Raw genomic sequence first — 16,757 nt, forward strand, 5'->3', positions numbered from 1 at the left:
AACTTTCTGTCTGTCGAAATGGAAATCTACACAGGGGCACATCATTAGCGACGTCAATAACAGTCAGCGCTCACTGACAATGAACACGGACAGACGTAACAGAGCTGTGAAGCTGCCTCATTAGAGTGCGAGGTGGACTGGTGTCCCGCCCAGGTAATGATCAAGATCAAGGAATTTCTGCAATCAATGGGGAAGACTGAAAATGAGAAAAAGAAAAGAAAGCAATCTTACAGTGAGATTTCTGTCCATCACAGCTTCATAAATGCCCTTTGTCCCATGTCTCCATTATAGCTGTATGGCCACTAGGAGAGAGGAGCTCGAAGAGGCTACGTGACAATGCCAAAACACTGATGTTTAGCAGGTACAATGTTTTCCATGTTTACCAGCTTAGCATCAGCTTGTTACCATACTAACATTTGCTAATTAGCACTAAACACAAAATACAGCTGAGCATGATGGGAATGACATTAGAGGTATTTGGTCAGAAACCAAAGTTTTGGGAAAAGTAAGTTTAAATTCTTACAGAGGGAGACGTGAATGTGTGTACCAACTTTCATGACAACCAACCTCATCACCAAAGTCATTAAGATACACCCTCTGGGGACAATGAATGAATGAACATTTCACCGCAATCCATCCAATAACTGTTAAGGTATATCAGTCTGGAGCAAAGTGGTGGCCAACTGACCACATCCGCTAGCATGGCTAAAAAAGGATTGATGAGCAAATTAAACAAAGCGAGACATAAAGTGAAGTAAAATACAGAAAACTAAAGTAAAATAGGATGAAATACAGTAAGTGGTGTCCATGTTTCAAAACATCTACCAAAGGAAATGTTCACAGACTGACCTGCAGGGACTGATCTCAACAATGCACAAGGCACCTTAGTAAATATGTCTGTGTAAGGCGTCATGGGATTCTCATTTTATGTTCGAGGGTCAGACAGGCGAGTCTCTGCAAGTTTCTTCATTAGGAGCGTATTCTGCAAGGAACTGCAGCACTGAAACTGTGAACACACCTCACAAGCATGGGCCATGAAAGATGACTGTAAAGGAAAGAAACAGGTGGGGGAGGCAGAGGAGGAGTGCGAAAACAGAACATGAAGAGACTGCGGAGGGCTGAAAAACCACCAAAGAGGAGAGGCTAAAGAAGAGAGGCTGGGATTCAGGTTCATGGCGCTGTGATGATAATTTCATCACTGGAGGAAAAATGCAGGCAGACATGAACGCTGCAGCCACGTCCTGTTCTGGGCTGCAGTCTACGAGGTTGGAGTAATCTGATTACAATAGTTGCCGATCCAAAATTCTTTCTAAATGCAGGTTACCTTGCGTTTGGCGGTCAGCTGCTCCTTGTAGCGGTCAGAAGAGTCTCCAGGGATCTCACTGGCCCAGAGGGTCAGTCCCACCACCAGATAAGCACAGCCCATCACCAGCAGAGGAAGGAAGTAGAGCAGGATGGCCACGCACACATAGTACCTACAACAAGACATACATCCCATATCACATATAAATCATATAAATGGATTGTTTTTGACTGAAGACGCAAGTTGAGCCTGTGGAAAAAACATGTTGTGGTTTGTTTTATAGTGTATAAAGGTCTGTGGGATTTACAATGTTAAGGACCCATGTTTCCTGTAACAGAATGAGCTGTGCAGACATAAGTTCATAATAAGTTTTATATGGTCAAAGTGGGCTGCTAGTGCGTCCTCATCTAGCCAGTTCGTCAAGTGCATCAGGCCATGGCTTCATTTTGTTTGTAGGAAGATGAAGGAGTTGTGACAAGCATAGTACTCGTGAGAGCATTACATATATCATTGCACTCAAGTCAAGAATCCGTTGATCTGGCTTTTTTTACTGTGACCATGAATTTTGTGAGCAGCCATTGTCCATGCAAGCATCAGAGTCTTCATTATTACATTTCACCGTGACACAACAGTGAATCTTTCTGGAACACAATGACTTCGCCTCTATGTTGTGTGTTAGCATTAAGTGTGGCTCTCCTAATCATTTTTTACTAATCGGTTATGTGATGACCCCTGAGGTCATCTTGACGGCGGCTCTAAGTGGTCTATTTCTATTGGTTGTGTGAGTGGCTACATCCCGGTTTTTGTTATGGTGTTCTAGTTTTCCCCTTTAGGATTTGGTTTGCATTCGCAACACTTGCACAGACATGATTCACGCATGCATCACGCACACACCACTGACTCTACTGGTTTTCATACCCCATATTATCTTTGGCTTTAATTTGATTTAAGAAAAAATAAGCTTTAATCTTCAATCCTTTGTGTGTCTCTCCTTTTGTTGTGGCCATCTTGAGCCAGGTCATAACAAATGGGGGCTCGTCTATTCAGGTATGTCAAGTTTGTTTCTTGTGCCTTAGGTGGCAGTGGGCACATGGTGTTGATTGCACTGATTAGTGGGTTTGGTCCAGCTGAGTGCTGGCTTTGACTCTCCTGCATGCTTTGTGAGGCTGCAGTGGGTTTTGGGGAGACACGCTTTGAGTTGTTTGGCAGCAGTGTTCTTTGTGACCCGACGTTGATTGTTTGGTGCCGTCCAGAGGGTGAGCTGTTTTGATGCTCTATTTACAGAGATTTCTCCGGTAGGCTGTAGGGCACACCCCCTTTGGGTTGTGTCGTTTTTTTGTTTTCCTAGTGCTGTGGGGAGCGGTTAGCGTTAGTTGTCTTCGGACAGCTATCTTGGGGGCACTCCGTGTGGTCTGGTGGGGTTTCCTGCTGCAGGTGGCTTCACAGACTCGCTGGTTTGGTGCTTAATACACCCGCATGAAGACTAGGGGTGAGTTTCTAGTAAGTTTTGGTCAGGCAGTCAGGGGGAAATTTTCTGTAAAGGGCTGTCATGTGTATCAGTTAATGCTTGACTATCTGTGACGGTAAGTTTTTTGATGTGCCTACGGCGGCGTTTGTTTATGGCTGCAAGAAAGATCAATTATTTCAAATAGCTGATCATTAAGGTATTGTTGTGTCTGAGAAAAAACGTAAAGATGACGTTCGGGATTTATTATTGTCGTCTTTGTTTGAGCAAGGCGTGTTAGAAGAGAGTGAGCCTCACCGGGTCTTGTCAGAGCCGGTACCTATACCAGTGGGGGTGCAGGCAGCAGGGCTGACTTTTGAGCAGCAGAAAGAGTTGTTAGCAATGCAGTTTGAGCAGGAGAAATTACGTTTAAAGGTAGAAACTGAAAAGCAGCTTGAGTTGGAGAGTATTCGTCTGGGCACTGAAAGAGTAGGGCTGGAAGTGTAGCAGACTAAATTGCAGTTGGTCCGTGAGGGTAAGTCGGCTGTGTTGAAAATGTATGAATTGGTCCCTGAAGCATATCGGCAGAAGTTTCAGAATTGGGTAAAAGGTGATAAGCAAACAAATGTGGAGTTTGTTCGTGATTTGACATCTCATTTTCATCGTTGATGCTCAGTTGCTAAAGTTGATGATTTTGACAGCCTTTGTGAGATGTTGGTGTTGGAGCAATTTAAAAACACTATTCCTCAACACATTGCTACTTATGTTAACGAACAGAAACCCTCTACTGCACTTAAAGCAGCTGAATTGGCAGATGATTTTGTATTCTCACACAAAGGTGTTTTTTCCGAGAAGTGTGAATATGGGAATGATAGCTTTGTAAATTCCCACGCTGGTGGAAATTTTCTAAAACCAGGTCTGTTGCGTAAGCCTCTAGTTACTGGTCGGCCTGAGGGTGCCTGGGTGTGCAATTACTGCCGTGAGGAGGGCCACTGGAAGGATCTGTGTCCACTTTTAAAATCAAAACCTAAGCGTCAGTTGCCATCATATACTCCAGCTATGCTTTGTTCCACTACTGCAGTGGCAGAACTGGTGGGTGTTAGCTCAAGGAACGGCTCGGGTTTTGAGCCATTTATTACTAATGCTTTTGTCTCTTTGGTTGGCAGTGAGAAACGTGTTCCGATAAAGCTGTTGCGTGACAAGGAGGCTGATGGGTGGTGCACCACTTTGCTTCAGACTGAAATATCTAAACAACAATAGAATCGAATGTAATGACATTCATGGTCCCCAGAGGATGATGACTTTGGTGATCCGCCAACTTTTCCTCTATTCCATTCCAGGTGCAAATGGCATTGTTGGCTACTGACACCTGGGTGCAAATAGCATCTGCCTTTAGTCCCCCCCCCCCCCCCCACTACATTTATCAGGAATTTTAAACATGTACTTCCACAAGCACAGTGTGCACCAAGCATCCAATTTTACTGCCTGTTCTTTCTCAGTCGGTTTCTAGAGAGGAATGGATGAAGAGTCAGAAGTCTGATTTATCAATATCTGCTCTGTTGGATGAGGTTTTGTCTGCTGATGAGATTGAAGATGTTGCCCAGGGGTACCTTGTTGAAGAGGGCCTGTTGGTACGTAAGTGGGTGCCCTGTGTTGGAGACTGGGTGAGGGAGGCAGTTTTTCAGGTGGTGGTACCTAGCAATTTCCGCGAGGTGGTGTTGCGAACAGCGCATAATAGTTGTGGGAATCTGGGAATAAAGAAAACTTACGACCGCGTCCTACGCTATTTCTTTTGGCCTCGGCTGAAGCGCGACGTGGCCAAATATGTTAGGGCATGCCATACTTGCCAGCTCACTGGTAAACCTAGTCGTGTTATTAGGACTGCACCTCTTTGTCCTATTCCAGCTGTTGGCCAACCATTTGAGCATTTAATCATAGATTGTGTGGGGCTGTTGCCTCCCTCTAGGTGTGGTTGTGCATAGCTGTGCCAAACGACAAGATATCCAGCAGCTTTTCCTTTGCGTTCCATTTCAGTAAAGGCAGTGGTTAAGGCTTAAACTCAGTTCATTTCCATTTTTGGCATTCCATGTGTGATCCAGAGTGACCAAGGTTCTAACTTCACTTCACATATGTTTAAACAGGTCTTGCGACAACTGGGAGTGAAGCATAACTGTGCGTCAGCATACCATCCACAGAGTCAGGGTGCTCTGGAGCGATTTCACCAGACATCGAAGTCTATGTTGCGTCATAACAGTTATGACACAAGCCTGACGTGGACAGCACCTAAATCCAACCTTGTGGTTCCACGGATGGTCAAACTGCCTGAGCTCTGCTGGCAAAAAGATAACGACGACAACTTTTAATTGAGGAATGTCTATCAGTTCTTCAAATGCCTGAGGGAGACCCTGCCACCCCTGTGGGACCTCTTCCCAGGACCAGCTGACAGGACTGGTCAGGGCTGTTAAAGAAAAAAAAACAGTATTCCTGCACCAACTGAAAGTAAAGGCAGACAAAATGTCCCGCGTGGTGTCCCAGGAGACCCTGCGGAGGTGAAGAAAGCTAGCCATGACGAAAAGAGTGGACAGAAGTCCCTCTGTCTGCTCAGTAGGCGAAACTGCCATTTCAAATCTTACCTCTCTTAATTCATTTTGCCATGATGCCCTGTAAAGCAGCCGATTTTTGTTACATTGCTGTGTTGATAGGGAGTTCACCTCAGAATTTTTTTTTGGATAAACCAAATTGAGTTTATTAAGTAAATAAAAGAAAACAAAGAATAAACATAACGGTGTGGGGAGACTGAGTCTGCTGTGCTGAGAGAGAGCGAGCGAGGTGGATCAGGTTCCACCGATAGGATAGGAAGAGTTAGTTGATTGGGAGCTTCATGAAACAAAGAACGAAAGCCAGGCACACTGATGGTACATCTTAACTCTCTTATTTGATATTTCCTCGCTCCTCAATCCTCGCTTGAACCAAAAGTCTTTTCGGTCCACCATCTTGCATGCCTTCCCAAAGCTCTTCTGCTCCGAGGAGCCATGAGCGAGGATACACGAGAGAAACTTTCAGCTGAACACCATGACGTATAAATACTCCGACCCCCACATCTGGCACATTTGAAGGTTGCCCTTTACTGACTAGATCTGAAATACGTCTCATTTAACAGGGAAAGACGCAGACACAGCGAGGCTGATAAGGTGCAGGTCAGACAATGACCACCTCCTTTACGGGCAAGAGACATACAGTCAAGAAGGACTGGGGATGCATTTACTGTTTTACATTTGTTTTCTCAATGCTATTTTGCTCACCAGCACAAGCACCGGCACTGTGTGGTAATTAATGCTGTGTTGCACTATCACCATTTTCCTAAATATAGTGTTTGCTTTAATTATTTTGTATCTCGCTTATCGTAAGTGGTCACACTTCTGAGTCTCACATGCCATATGTGAAAATAAACCTTCCTAATGATATAGGCTACCTTTGAATAATAAAGCTCCACGGTTGAATATGTTCAGGCATTTTTACTCAACTGTAATAACAACAGATACCCCTTTACTAATATTGTCTGGGATCATACCAGGGATGCAATAAGTTGACATGTTTGGTGCTCCACAGTTTAGTCATAGGGATGATGGGGATGCAGGGAAGACTGACCTCCACACAGGTGGAACAAAAACAATTATTATAATTAATTTCATCAAGACAAGTTAGCCTTTTGTCTTGATAATATTAATTACAATTAATTATATTAATGAGGTTATAATGAATGTGGTCATACGTAAAGTTCCCATGAAAAGGCCAGCAGAGTGCTATTTGGAATATGTAAATATATTACATAACATATTTACATGTTCCCTGTAAAAACATGAAGCTAGGAAGGGACTTGTAGCGTTTATTAGTCATAAAAGCATTTAAACATCAATTTTGACTTCATGGGGACTTCAAAGTAAAATTATGGTAATCAAAAAAGGAATATCCACAAAGATGCATTGAGAATTGCTTTGTTATCTAATTGTAGCACCCTCAACTGTGATTGGATTCCCGACCCTATCGTCACCACTCATATGCAACATCACAGTTGGCTGTAAGGTCCATGTAACCAAAACTGGATCAAAAACTTGTGTGCATTGTTTTGTTACAATATAACTTTACAATTGACTTCACTTAGTATCAGTGAGTGAGATTATGATGATAAAGTGACTCTTTTAAAGAACCCAGACAAAGTTAGGTGAGAAATTGTCCAGTGATGAAGATCTTAAAAGGTCCAGACACAAATTCAAGAGAAGATGAAGATCAGCAGAGGCAAGTGCACCGTTCAAAAACACAAGAACCTCAGAACTTATGTGAATAAACAGATAATGCGAAACCAACTGTGACCATAAAAACTGTCTCTACTGTGGCCAATCAAACTTAAAGACGGCAAGGCATTTGCTGAGAAAGCATATGGACATTAAGAATGTAGCATATGCCTTCAGCTTTCCACTCAAAAAAAAGAAAGGTTCATTTGGAACAACTGCACAATAAAAAGGATTTCAAGCACAACACCAAGTGTTGGATAAAGGCAGAGGACAACTAGTGACATGGAAGCAGCCGCTTCTATTAAGGGTTATTTGCCTTACTCATATTGTCATGGAATGTTTGCTAAAAAGGATTTGTGGAGACACAAGTCCTCATGCAGAAGTAAAAAATCACGAGTGGCGGATGACATCAAAAAACCAAGAAGAATTGTACAGAGTCATGCTGCACGCCTGCTTCCAATTGCGGCTTCCTCTGGCGGATGTCAGGATGTCATTAATAACAGGAGACAAGATGATGTGTCCTTTCACATCAGGAGTGATTCTTTGATTTGAAGATATGGTGAATCACTGCAAAATGCAAAACATGGGCGTGTGACGTCAAGGCACCAGTACATCATGTTGGTTGCTAAAGATATGAACAAGACTGTGGAGGGTCTTGAAGATTTATGTGCACCATAAAAAGAGGTAAGAGGATAACAGAGTTTAGTCCAGGCAAAAATGAGTATGGAAAACCTTCCACAGCAGTCAAATTTGGAATTTGTCTCAAAGGAGCTGTGGAGGTCCTGATTCTGGCAGAGCAGAACAAACTCCAAACTGTACAAGAAAAGAGAGAGAATAAACAAGATGACATCCCCCTCACCAAAAATGTGATGGCTCTGGGGAACTATCTCGGGATGGTGGAAGATTAAGCAAGGGGGAACTGACGCAACAGCTGATTTTACAAGACGTTAAACAAGACGGTTCTGGCGCATTGTCTTTAACAAGCAGCGTAAAGGGGAGACATTGCTCTTGACTCTTGAGACTTAGAAGAAAGCAAGCACAAATCCCATAAATGAGGACATTTATGAAACCCTGTCCCCATTAGAAAAAGATCTGAGCAAGCTACTAACCCGCATAGAAGTTGGGGGGGAAAAGAGGCAGAAAGGTACCTTTTTTCTTGAAGGAGTCAATTGATTTGTTGATTAAAAGGTGAAATGAAGCTGGCTTACCTGCAGAAAATCCCTCTAACTCTGTCTTTGTAAGACCTGGTGCGATGACATATATACATGGATGTGACTGACTGTGAAGATATGAAGAGGAAAGCAAAGCAGAACACCCTGAACTCCTGAGATCAACCAGATTAAGAAAACATGTTGCCACACTCTGCCAACTCCTGGATCTTAGTGAACAAGAGCTGGAATAAGTGGCAAGGTTCATGGTTTTTCCTTTGTTTTTTGTTTTTTTAAAAGCTCCGGTGAAGAGTGGACTCAGGTAGCCACCTAGCATTATGTAGCAGAAAGGGTGGTCCTCACTCCCCAGGTTGATTTATCCAGATCTCACCTTGATGCATGTACAGGAATGTGTGTGTGATGTAAAATTCAAATGTTACTCATACATTTTTCTTAGTCACAGAAAAGTACCTCAAGGATTATCAGCGCTTTTCCAGCAGGAAAAGAAGGATTTTTAATCCTGGCTCTTTCTGGACGACAGGAAATCCGAAAAGAAAGTGTGGGTTTCCTAATCAATTGTTTTTAAGCGGTTACACAAGCTGGATGTGAACAGCAAGTAAATTCAACCCTCGAGGTGCTGAAACGATGGCTGTGTTCTCTTTTTTGCCCTGTCCTCCTTTGAGAGAAACTGACGCCCCAGCTCCACCACAAATTCTACTGCTACTTTTCAGCCTTCCTCTCCTCCATATACGGACACCACCCCAGAGTGCTGCCTTTCCCCTGCTTGCTTCATCACTTGCCTAAGTATGACGGTCTCGACTAATGTGCGGTTATAATCTGTGGTTTACTGGAAACCTTTCGTCTGACAGAGTCGGGGTGCCTGTCTGTTTTCTGTCAGACAAATAAGGACTTCATGCGGAGCAGGCGCTAACCATGCTAGCCACCCTCTCAGTCCTCTCTCAGCAGTCGGCCGGCGACCAGAAACTCCATCCCTGTGCCTTCCTCTCCAGATGTCTGACCCCAGCAGAGAGAAACTACAACATCGGCAACCGGGAACTTCTGGCGGTCAAACTGGCCCTTGAAGAATGGCGCCACTGGTTCGAGGGGACCAAGCTGCCTCTCCTGGTGTGGACCGACCATAAGAACCTCGAATACATCCAGTCGGCTCAACTCCCGCCAAGCCCGATGGTCTCTATTCCTCACGAGGTTCAACTTCTCCCTGTCCTACCGACCCGGGTCCCACAATGTGAAGCCCGATGCCCTGTCCCGTCAGTTTTTGGAGAAGGAGGACTCCGTCTCCGGTCCCGATACCATCCTCCCCTCTCCACACCTGGTCACCTCTCTCACCTGGGAGGTGGAAGAAAGAGTCAAGGCAGCCCTGGAGGACCAACCTGGACCCAGTGCCTGTCTGCCCGACCATGGCCTGTTTGTTCCCTCCACTGTGCGGTCCGACATCCTCCAGTGGGCTCACAACTCCCGCCTCACCTGTCACCCGGGCATCCAGCGGAGGTTCTGGTGGGCGTCCCTGGAAGAATACACCCGGGAGTTTGTGTACGCTTGCCCTGTCTGCAACCAGCACAAGTCTCCCCATCAAGCTCCTGCTTGTCTCCTGCTACCACTGCCAGTGCCCCATCGGCTGTGGTCTCACATCTCCCTGGACTTTGTTACCGGTCTGCCACCGTCCAAGGGACACACCACCATCTTGACGGTGGTAGATTGGTTCAGCAAGATGGCCCACTTCGTGCCCCTGCCCAAGCTCCCGTCGGCCAAGGAAACAGCTGAGCTCATGCTTCTTCACGTCTTCCGCCTCTCCTCACCGATGTGGTTTCCGACCGGGGACCCCAGTTTACCTTGGTGTTTTGGAGGGAGTTCTGCACGCTCGTTGGGGCCACCGTCAGCCTGTCATCCGGGTTCCACCCCCAGTCCAACGGCCAGACCGAACGCAAAAACCAGGAGATGGAGATGGCTCTGCGCTGCATGGTGTCCAAACACCCCTCGTCCTGGTCCCAGCAGCTACTGTGGGTGGAGTATGCCCATAACACCCTGACCAGTTCTGCCACTGGACTTTCCCCCTTCCAGTGCGCCTATGGGTTCCAGCCTCCCCTGTTTCTGGTCCTGGAAAAGGAGGTATCCTGCCCGTCAGTCCAGGCCTTCATCCGCCGCTGCCACAGGACCTGGATCCAAGCTCAGGCCACTCTTCTTCGCTCTGCTGACCGATACGCCACCGCTGCCAACTGTCGCCGCACCCAGGCCCCCACCTACCATGCCAACCAGAAGGAGTGGTTGTTCACCCGTGATTTACCCTTGCGGGTAGAGTTGAAGAAGTTCCAAGGTTCATCGGCCCCTTCCAGATTCAGAAGGTCATCAACCTTGCGATGGTGAGACTCAAGCTACCTCGGTCCATGCGGATCCACCCCACGTTCCACGTCTCCAAGGTCAAGCCGGTCCGAGAGAGCCCCCTGGTCCCCGCGGCACCACCTCCTTCTCCGCCCCGCTTTATTGAAGGAGGTCCTGCCTATACGGTTCACCGCCTCCTTCGCCGTGGGAAGGAGTCTCCAATACCTGGTTGACTGGGAGGGGTACGGCCCTGAGGAGAGGTCCTGGGTTCCGGCGCGGCACATCCTGGACACCCGGCTCATCAGGGAGTTCCACCAGTGTCACCCGGACCAGCTGGTCAAATCCGCCACGCACTCAGGGCACACCGCCTTTGAACCACCTTCCTCCCTGTCGTCCGAGGCGTCTAATGACCGTGAGAACGGGGCCTATGAGGACGGAGAGGAATCACCCTCGGATGAGGATAAGACACCCCCTGATGCTCAGGAGGAGGATCCCGCCATGGATGTCTCATGGACACCCGTACTCGCCTCCACTTCGGTTCGGCTCAGCTGAGCTCACGACTCGCCGCGGAGCCTCTGGGGGTAAACGGCCAGAAGCAAGGTCTGCATTATTCCCTGCACGTGCCGAAAATAAAAGTCATTACCAACCATACCTGCCTGTATCTGTGCTGCAATTGGGTCCCATACCTACCTGTTACACAGATATCCGGACGGCCGTGTCTGCACATGTGAGTTCTCTTCAGTCGCTCACCCTGTTGCTGTATTCCATTAAAACTGTGCTGGCTTTACTCACAGTCTACCAATCTTTTTGTGTTGTACTGTTTCTAGGGCAAGAATGTCCACTCCCTGGCCCCTTGCTCAGAGAGAGTGGTGCTGGAGTAATGGCGGAGGGTCTCTGAGGGATGATGGCCCCACAACACCATCTCTTCCCAGGATTCCATTCATCACCCATTCTTCCAAGACGCCACAGAGAACAACGGTCAACCCATTTCTACCACATGCCAAGTGCTCCATCCACCTGTTTTCATATTTCTGGTGAAGAGAGGAGTTCACCTAAACCTCACCTTGGGCTATACATCTCTCCACAACTTTCTAGTTTATAAAAAAAACAGATGGATGTCGATAAATGCTCACACTCAACCTGTCCTCGATTAGTAATGTTTACGGTCCATCTGTTGTTTACAACACAGCGTGGGAGCATGAAAATTACGTCAGGGGACCCTCCCTGTTCTTGTCCCCCTCCCTGTTCTTGTCCCCCTCGCTTTTTTTGTTTGAGGTTGATTTTCTTGCCAAAATCTCTCCACCTGTGTCTTACTGTCCAGCCGCCTTAGTCCAGATAAGAGAACAGCAAGCGTAAACAGCAGCTGGCAGCTGTGCAGCGAGTGCTTTACTAAATTTTTTGTCCTGGGTTTTGCCTCTCAGGCCTACCTTGTGGGTGGAGGAAATACCTGCAGACACTATTTAGGGCAGAAAATCTACTTCCACTTACTTTTCTGATTAAAAAAAGAAAATATCTGTATTTTTATTTTACAGTTAATGTTGTATATATGTATTCATATCGTGCCATGACCTGGTTTCTACTGGCAACCTGGATACTTAAGTGCATGTAAATGCACTGAGTGTGACAGAGAGCCACCATGCACAAAAGAGTACCCTGAAACTAAGGCAACTAAATGGAATTCAGCCATCATTCATATACACCTGTGCTTTTTTGTCCTTGTCCTTTTTCTACTGTGACATGTCAAATTGTCTTCTGTGACGATTCCGACTGGTGCATGACATACCCCTCTCTCTCCTCCCGTTTCCCATCTGCCGCTTCACTGTCAAACTGTCCAATTAAGGCTAAAATGCCAAACCAAAAAAAAAAAGAGAAATGTGTGAAAAAGGTCTTTGCCTTTATCTGGATCCCATCAAAGCTTGACTGGGTATTTGTTCAAGGCTCTTTGAGGTATGAGCTAAGATCATAGGCTTGTCATAAATGGGCCTGATTAGCTCTGTGAAGACATCAAATGGTAAAATAAATACAAAGACACAGAGGAAAAGGATCAAGAGCAAATTATGGACGATAGTATATGCTCTGCAGATTAATAAAATGGATTTGGTGCCTTGCTAAATGGCATTCCTGTCCCAGAGAAGTAGCCTGATTATAAAAGAGCAGTTGCTTTGTAGAACATGACAACGGAAGGAGACAATGTGCTAAAAGAGCTAATATCTAAACATGTGCATCACGTGACGGACCCGGAAGTTGTAATTACACGGTTTGGCCACTATGTCAAATTGGCTTTTAAGCCCGGTGCACTTGCAGGGGGCTTGGCATTTCAGTGTCAGTGGGCAGAAGGCCTGTGAATCTATTTCGCCGCCTGCCAGCCCCTCCTAATTGTGAAGCACTGATGCAGCAAGTCGTAAAATAAAATTTTACTCATTCGAGTCGAGGGCTGAATCAATCACCATTAGTGTGTTTGCCAAAGGACTGAGAAATAGTTTTGCTTCGTAACACAATTTAAGATGCCAGGGGCGGCAGTGAGACCTCTGCTCCAATAACTGTCCAATGTATTTCAACCCTTTATGAAATAATTCAATATGACAGTTTCAGTATTTAGCTGATTATGTGGTAATCTATCACAGACACAGTGTTTGATCCCGTTAATTCCCTGTTAAGTGAGTGTGCCGGTTAATATGTAGCACGGTCAATACATTTGTGTGTTGTGGTCTGTGTATATACGTATGTGTGCATGCATTAATGTCCATCAATATGGACAAATGTGGAAAATTGCATTATATCACCCTGAGCTGTGTAGAACCAGCGTGCACATTGTGTTTAACAGCGTTCAGAGAGGGAAGACCCCCTGACTCCAGCATCCACAGAGGGGCAATCTGTTTTCCCCTCTGCGAACGCGGCAGATGAGCCTCACAGGCCATTTCCTTGGCAATTAACTACAATTATGTTAATCCCACTGAATACCCAGGAGCACAGGAGCTTTCATCAGAGTAAAAGTGACCACACACTGAGACATACACAGATACACTGCAAAGAAGGTGTGTTACCTAATCAAGGGAGTACACTGCATAGACAGCTAACATCAGAGCCTTAAGAGCTCAGTCAGGTTTAGTCATTAGCCTGAAAGGATCTCATACACAGTTTTAAAGATATATATATTTGGCAGGGACAGTGCCTATTAATGAAGCCAAAGCTAAAATAAGGGTAATGGAACGAGGTCCCATATGCCCATAAGTCTGTCAACAATATTTTTGGATTACTACCTGTAGTTTGGTTTGGGCTGGTTACAGGGGTTTCAATAAACAAAATACGACAAAATGACAAAATAAAACCATGGGTCTAATTTTCAGAAACAATGGAACAATACATTTGCCTCTCAAGCCCTCTCTGTGGGAAAAGAGTATTTACCAGTCTTTCCTGTTTTCAAATCGCACTCAGTCTTTTCTTCCCAACTCTTTCATCCAAATCCAATAATTACTGGACTGCCTCAACATTAAATGGATGTAAAATAAAGAAAATCAAGTCAATTGAATGTGTGCTCTTAAGTGCTTTTTAGAGCCGACTCTAGGAAGGTTTTCACCGGCGTTCCTGCTTTAAGATACCTACACTATATTGCCAAAAGTATTCACTCACCCATCCAAATAATTGAAATCAGGTGTTCCAATCACTTCCATGGCCACAGGTGTATAAAATCATGCACCAAGGCATGCAGACTGTTTCTACAAACATTTGTGAAAGAATGGGTCGCTCTCAGGAGCTCAGTGAATTCCAGCGTGGTACTGTGATAGGATGCCACCTGTGCAACAAGTCCAGTCGTGAAATTTCCTCGCTCCTAAATATTCCACAGTCAACTGTCAGTGGTATTATAACAAAGTGGAAGCGATTGGGAAAGACAGCAACTCAGCCACAAAGTGCTAGGCCACGTAAAATGACGGAGCGGGGTCAGCGGATGCTGAGGCGCATAGTGCGCAGAGGTCGCCAACTTTCTGCAGAGTCAATCGCTACAGACCTCCAAACTTCATGTGGCCTTCAGATTAGCTCAAGAACAGTGCGTAGAGAGTTTCATGGAATGGGTTTCCATGGCCGAGCAGCTGCATCCAAGCCATACATCACCAAGTGCAATGCAAAGCGTCGGATGCAGTGGTGTAAAGCACGCCGCCACTGGACTCTAGAGCAGTGGAGACGCGTTCTCTGGAGTGACGAATCGCGCTTCACCATCTGGCGATCTGATGGACGAGTCTGGGTTTGGCGGTTGCCAGGAGAACGGTACTTGTCTGACTGCATTGTGCCAAGTGTAAAGTTTGGTGGAGGGGGGATTATGGTGTGGGGTTGTTTTTGAGGAGCTGGGCTTGGCCCCTTAGTTCCAGTGAAAGGAACTCTGAATGCTTCAGCATACCAAGAGATTTTGGACAATTCCATGCTCCCAACTTTGTGGGAACAGTTTGGGGATGGCCCCTTCCTGTTCCAACATGACTGTGCACCAGTGCACAAAGCAAGGTCCATAAAGACATGGATGAGAGAGTTTGGTGTGGATGAACTTGACTGGCCTGCACAGAGTCCTGACCTCAACCCGATAGAACACCTTTGGGATGAATTAGAGCGGAGACTGAGAGCCAGGCCTTCTCGTCCAACATCAGTGTGTGACCTCACAGATGCGCTTCTGGAAGAATGGTCAGAAATTCCCATAAACACACTCCTAAACCTTGTGGAAAGCCTTCCCAGAAGAGTTGAAGCTGTTATAGCTGCAAAGGGTGGACCGACGTCATATTAAACGCTATGGATTAAGAATGGGATGTCACTTAAGTTCATATGCGAGTCAAGGCAGGTGAGCCAATACTTTTGGCAATATAGTGTATTTAAATGCACTGATTGGAAAGCATTTGATTAAAATAGTTTATTCACATTTGAAGCATTATTTTTTGCACATTTGCTGCAAGTGTTTGGTTTGCTCTTGTTGATAAAAATCACCAAAACTGGCAGCAGATTGATGCACTGAGACGCATTTTGCTTCCAAAACACCAACAACTCGCTGTTTCATCTGAATAAACCACCCACATGTTTGTTTCCTCTCCAGCTGCGCACCATGCGCTCTGAGATGGGCACCTAAATGACACACACACACACAGGTCCAACCAGGGAAACAAAGTGAAAACACCTGTGCAGAGGGGGAACTGATGGAACTGAGATTCCTCCAGTAAAAACGCTTGTTTCACATTTTGACATGTCATCATAGCATTGACGATGCTGCATGCTAATTGTAAGCAGTATTATTGCAGTTCGTATACAAGGAATCAAGTTCAGGAAATGATACAATATGTGCACAACAAACATCAACCAAACCGTGGCTTTGGAATTCCCCTGACCGTTAAACTTAAAGAAAAAAGCGAAATACTTTACCTTCATCTTGAGCTGTCTCACCACCATCTCCGTCTCCTTTGTGCATTGAATTGTGGGACAATATTGTACATCAACAGCACACTCACAAAACAAGCATGCACACTTTTTGAGCGTTCTTCGTTGAGCCACTTTTCCACCACCTATCAACATTTGCTTGAATGAGTTTGTAATTGGGACTTTGATCATGGTGGTGTGTGCTGGCACAGCTCAATGACACGAGCTGTCGCTAATGTTATTAGTGGCTTTTTTTTTCTCACCCCATCTTTTCACATGAGTGCAGGGAGAGAGACGCAGTGAAATCTAATCTTGTCTTTAATTAAACCAAGAAGTCAAGCATTCTGCCACGCCGGCTTAATCAAGCACTTTTTAAAGTGTTAACTAAAGCCGACGCACGCAGGAGCCGGTCGCAGCATTTACCACGAGGCAGAAGAAAACCAATTCAGAGAAAACGGAAGCGGCCGCAATCCAATTACTAGCAGCAATGGGATTTGTATGCACATAAGTGTCCATAGGAGTAATGAGCTTAGAGGGAAACTCTTGAGTAAATCCTTTTGTCTATGTGTTTGTGATCTGGTGTAGGTGTGTTTTGAGTGTGTTTCTCAAGCACAAGTCAATTTCTTTGGAAACAGATTAAATTTATCTCTTGCTTGCTGTCTCTGGCATCTTTCATTGGATTTGTTGCGAGAGGTGTGAAAGGACAACAGGTAGTCAACGTTTGTAATTCATCAGCATCGCCAAAGATAAATGTCTTAGTTTACACAACAGACTGAAGAAGGGGGAGAAATGGAGGGCTGGCTAATACATCTTGGCTTTGTAAAAGCTAAAAGCATGTGATGACT

General features: G+C 45.5%; 1 protein-coding gene across 1 annotated transcript in view; it reads right to left on the reverse strand.

The window, feature by feature from the left end:
- Window positions 1–16,757, reverse strand: part of tacr1a (tachykinin receptor 1a) — a 44,752-nt gene that overhangs the window by 4,430 nt on the left and 23,565 nt on the right. Inside the window, exon 3 of the mRNA XM_070904087.1 lies at window positions 1,325–1,475. Coding sequence (XP_070760188.1) covers window positions 1,325–1,475 — 151 coding nt within the window. The remainder of the gene's footprint in view (window positions 1–1,324; window positions 1,476–16,757) is intronic.

Source organism: Enoplosus armatus, chromosome 4 (genome assembly GCF_043641665.1).
Source record: "Enoplosus armatus isolate fEnoArm2 chromosome 4, fEnoArm2.hap1, whole genome shotgun sequence".
NCBI classification, from domain to species: Eukaryota; Metazoa; Chordata; class Actinopteri; order Centrarchiformes; family Enoplosidae; genus Enoplosus; species Enoplosus armatus.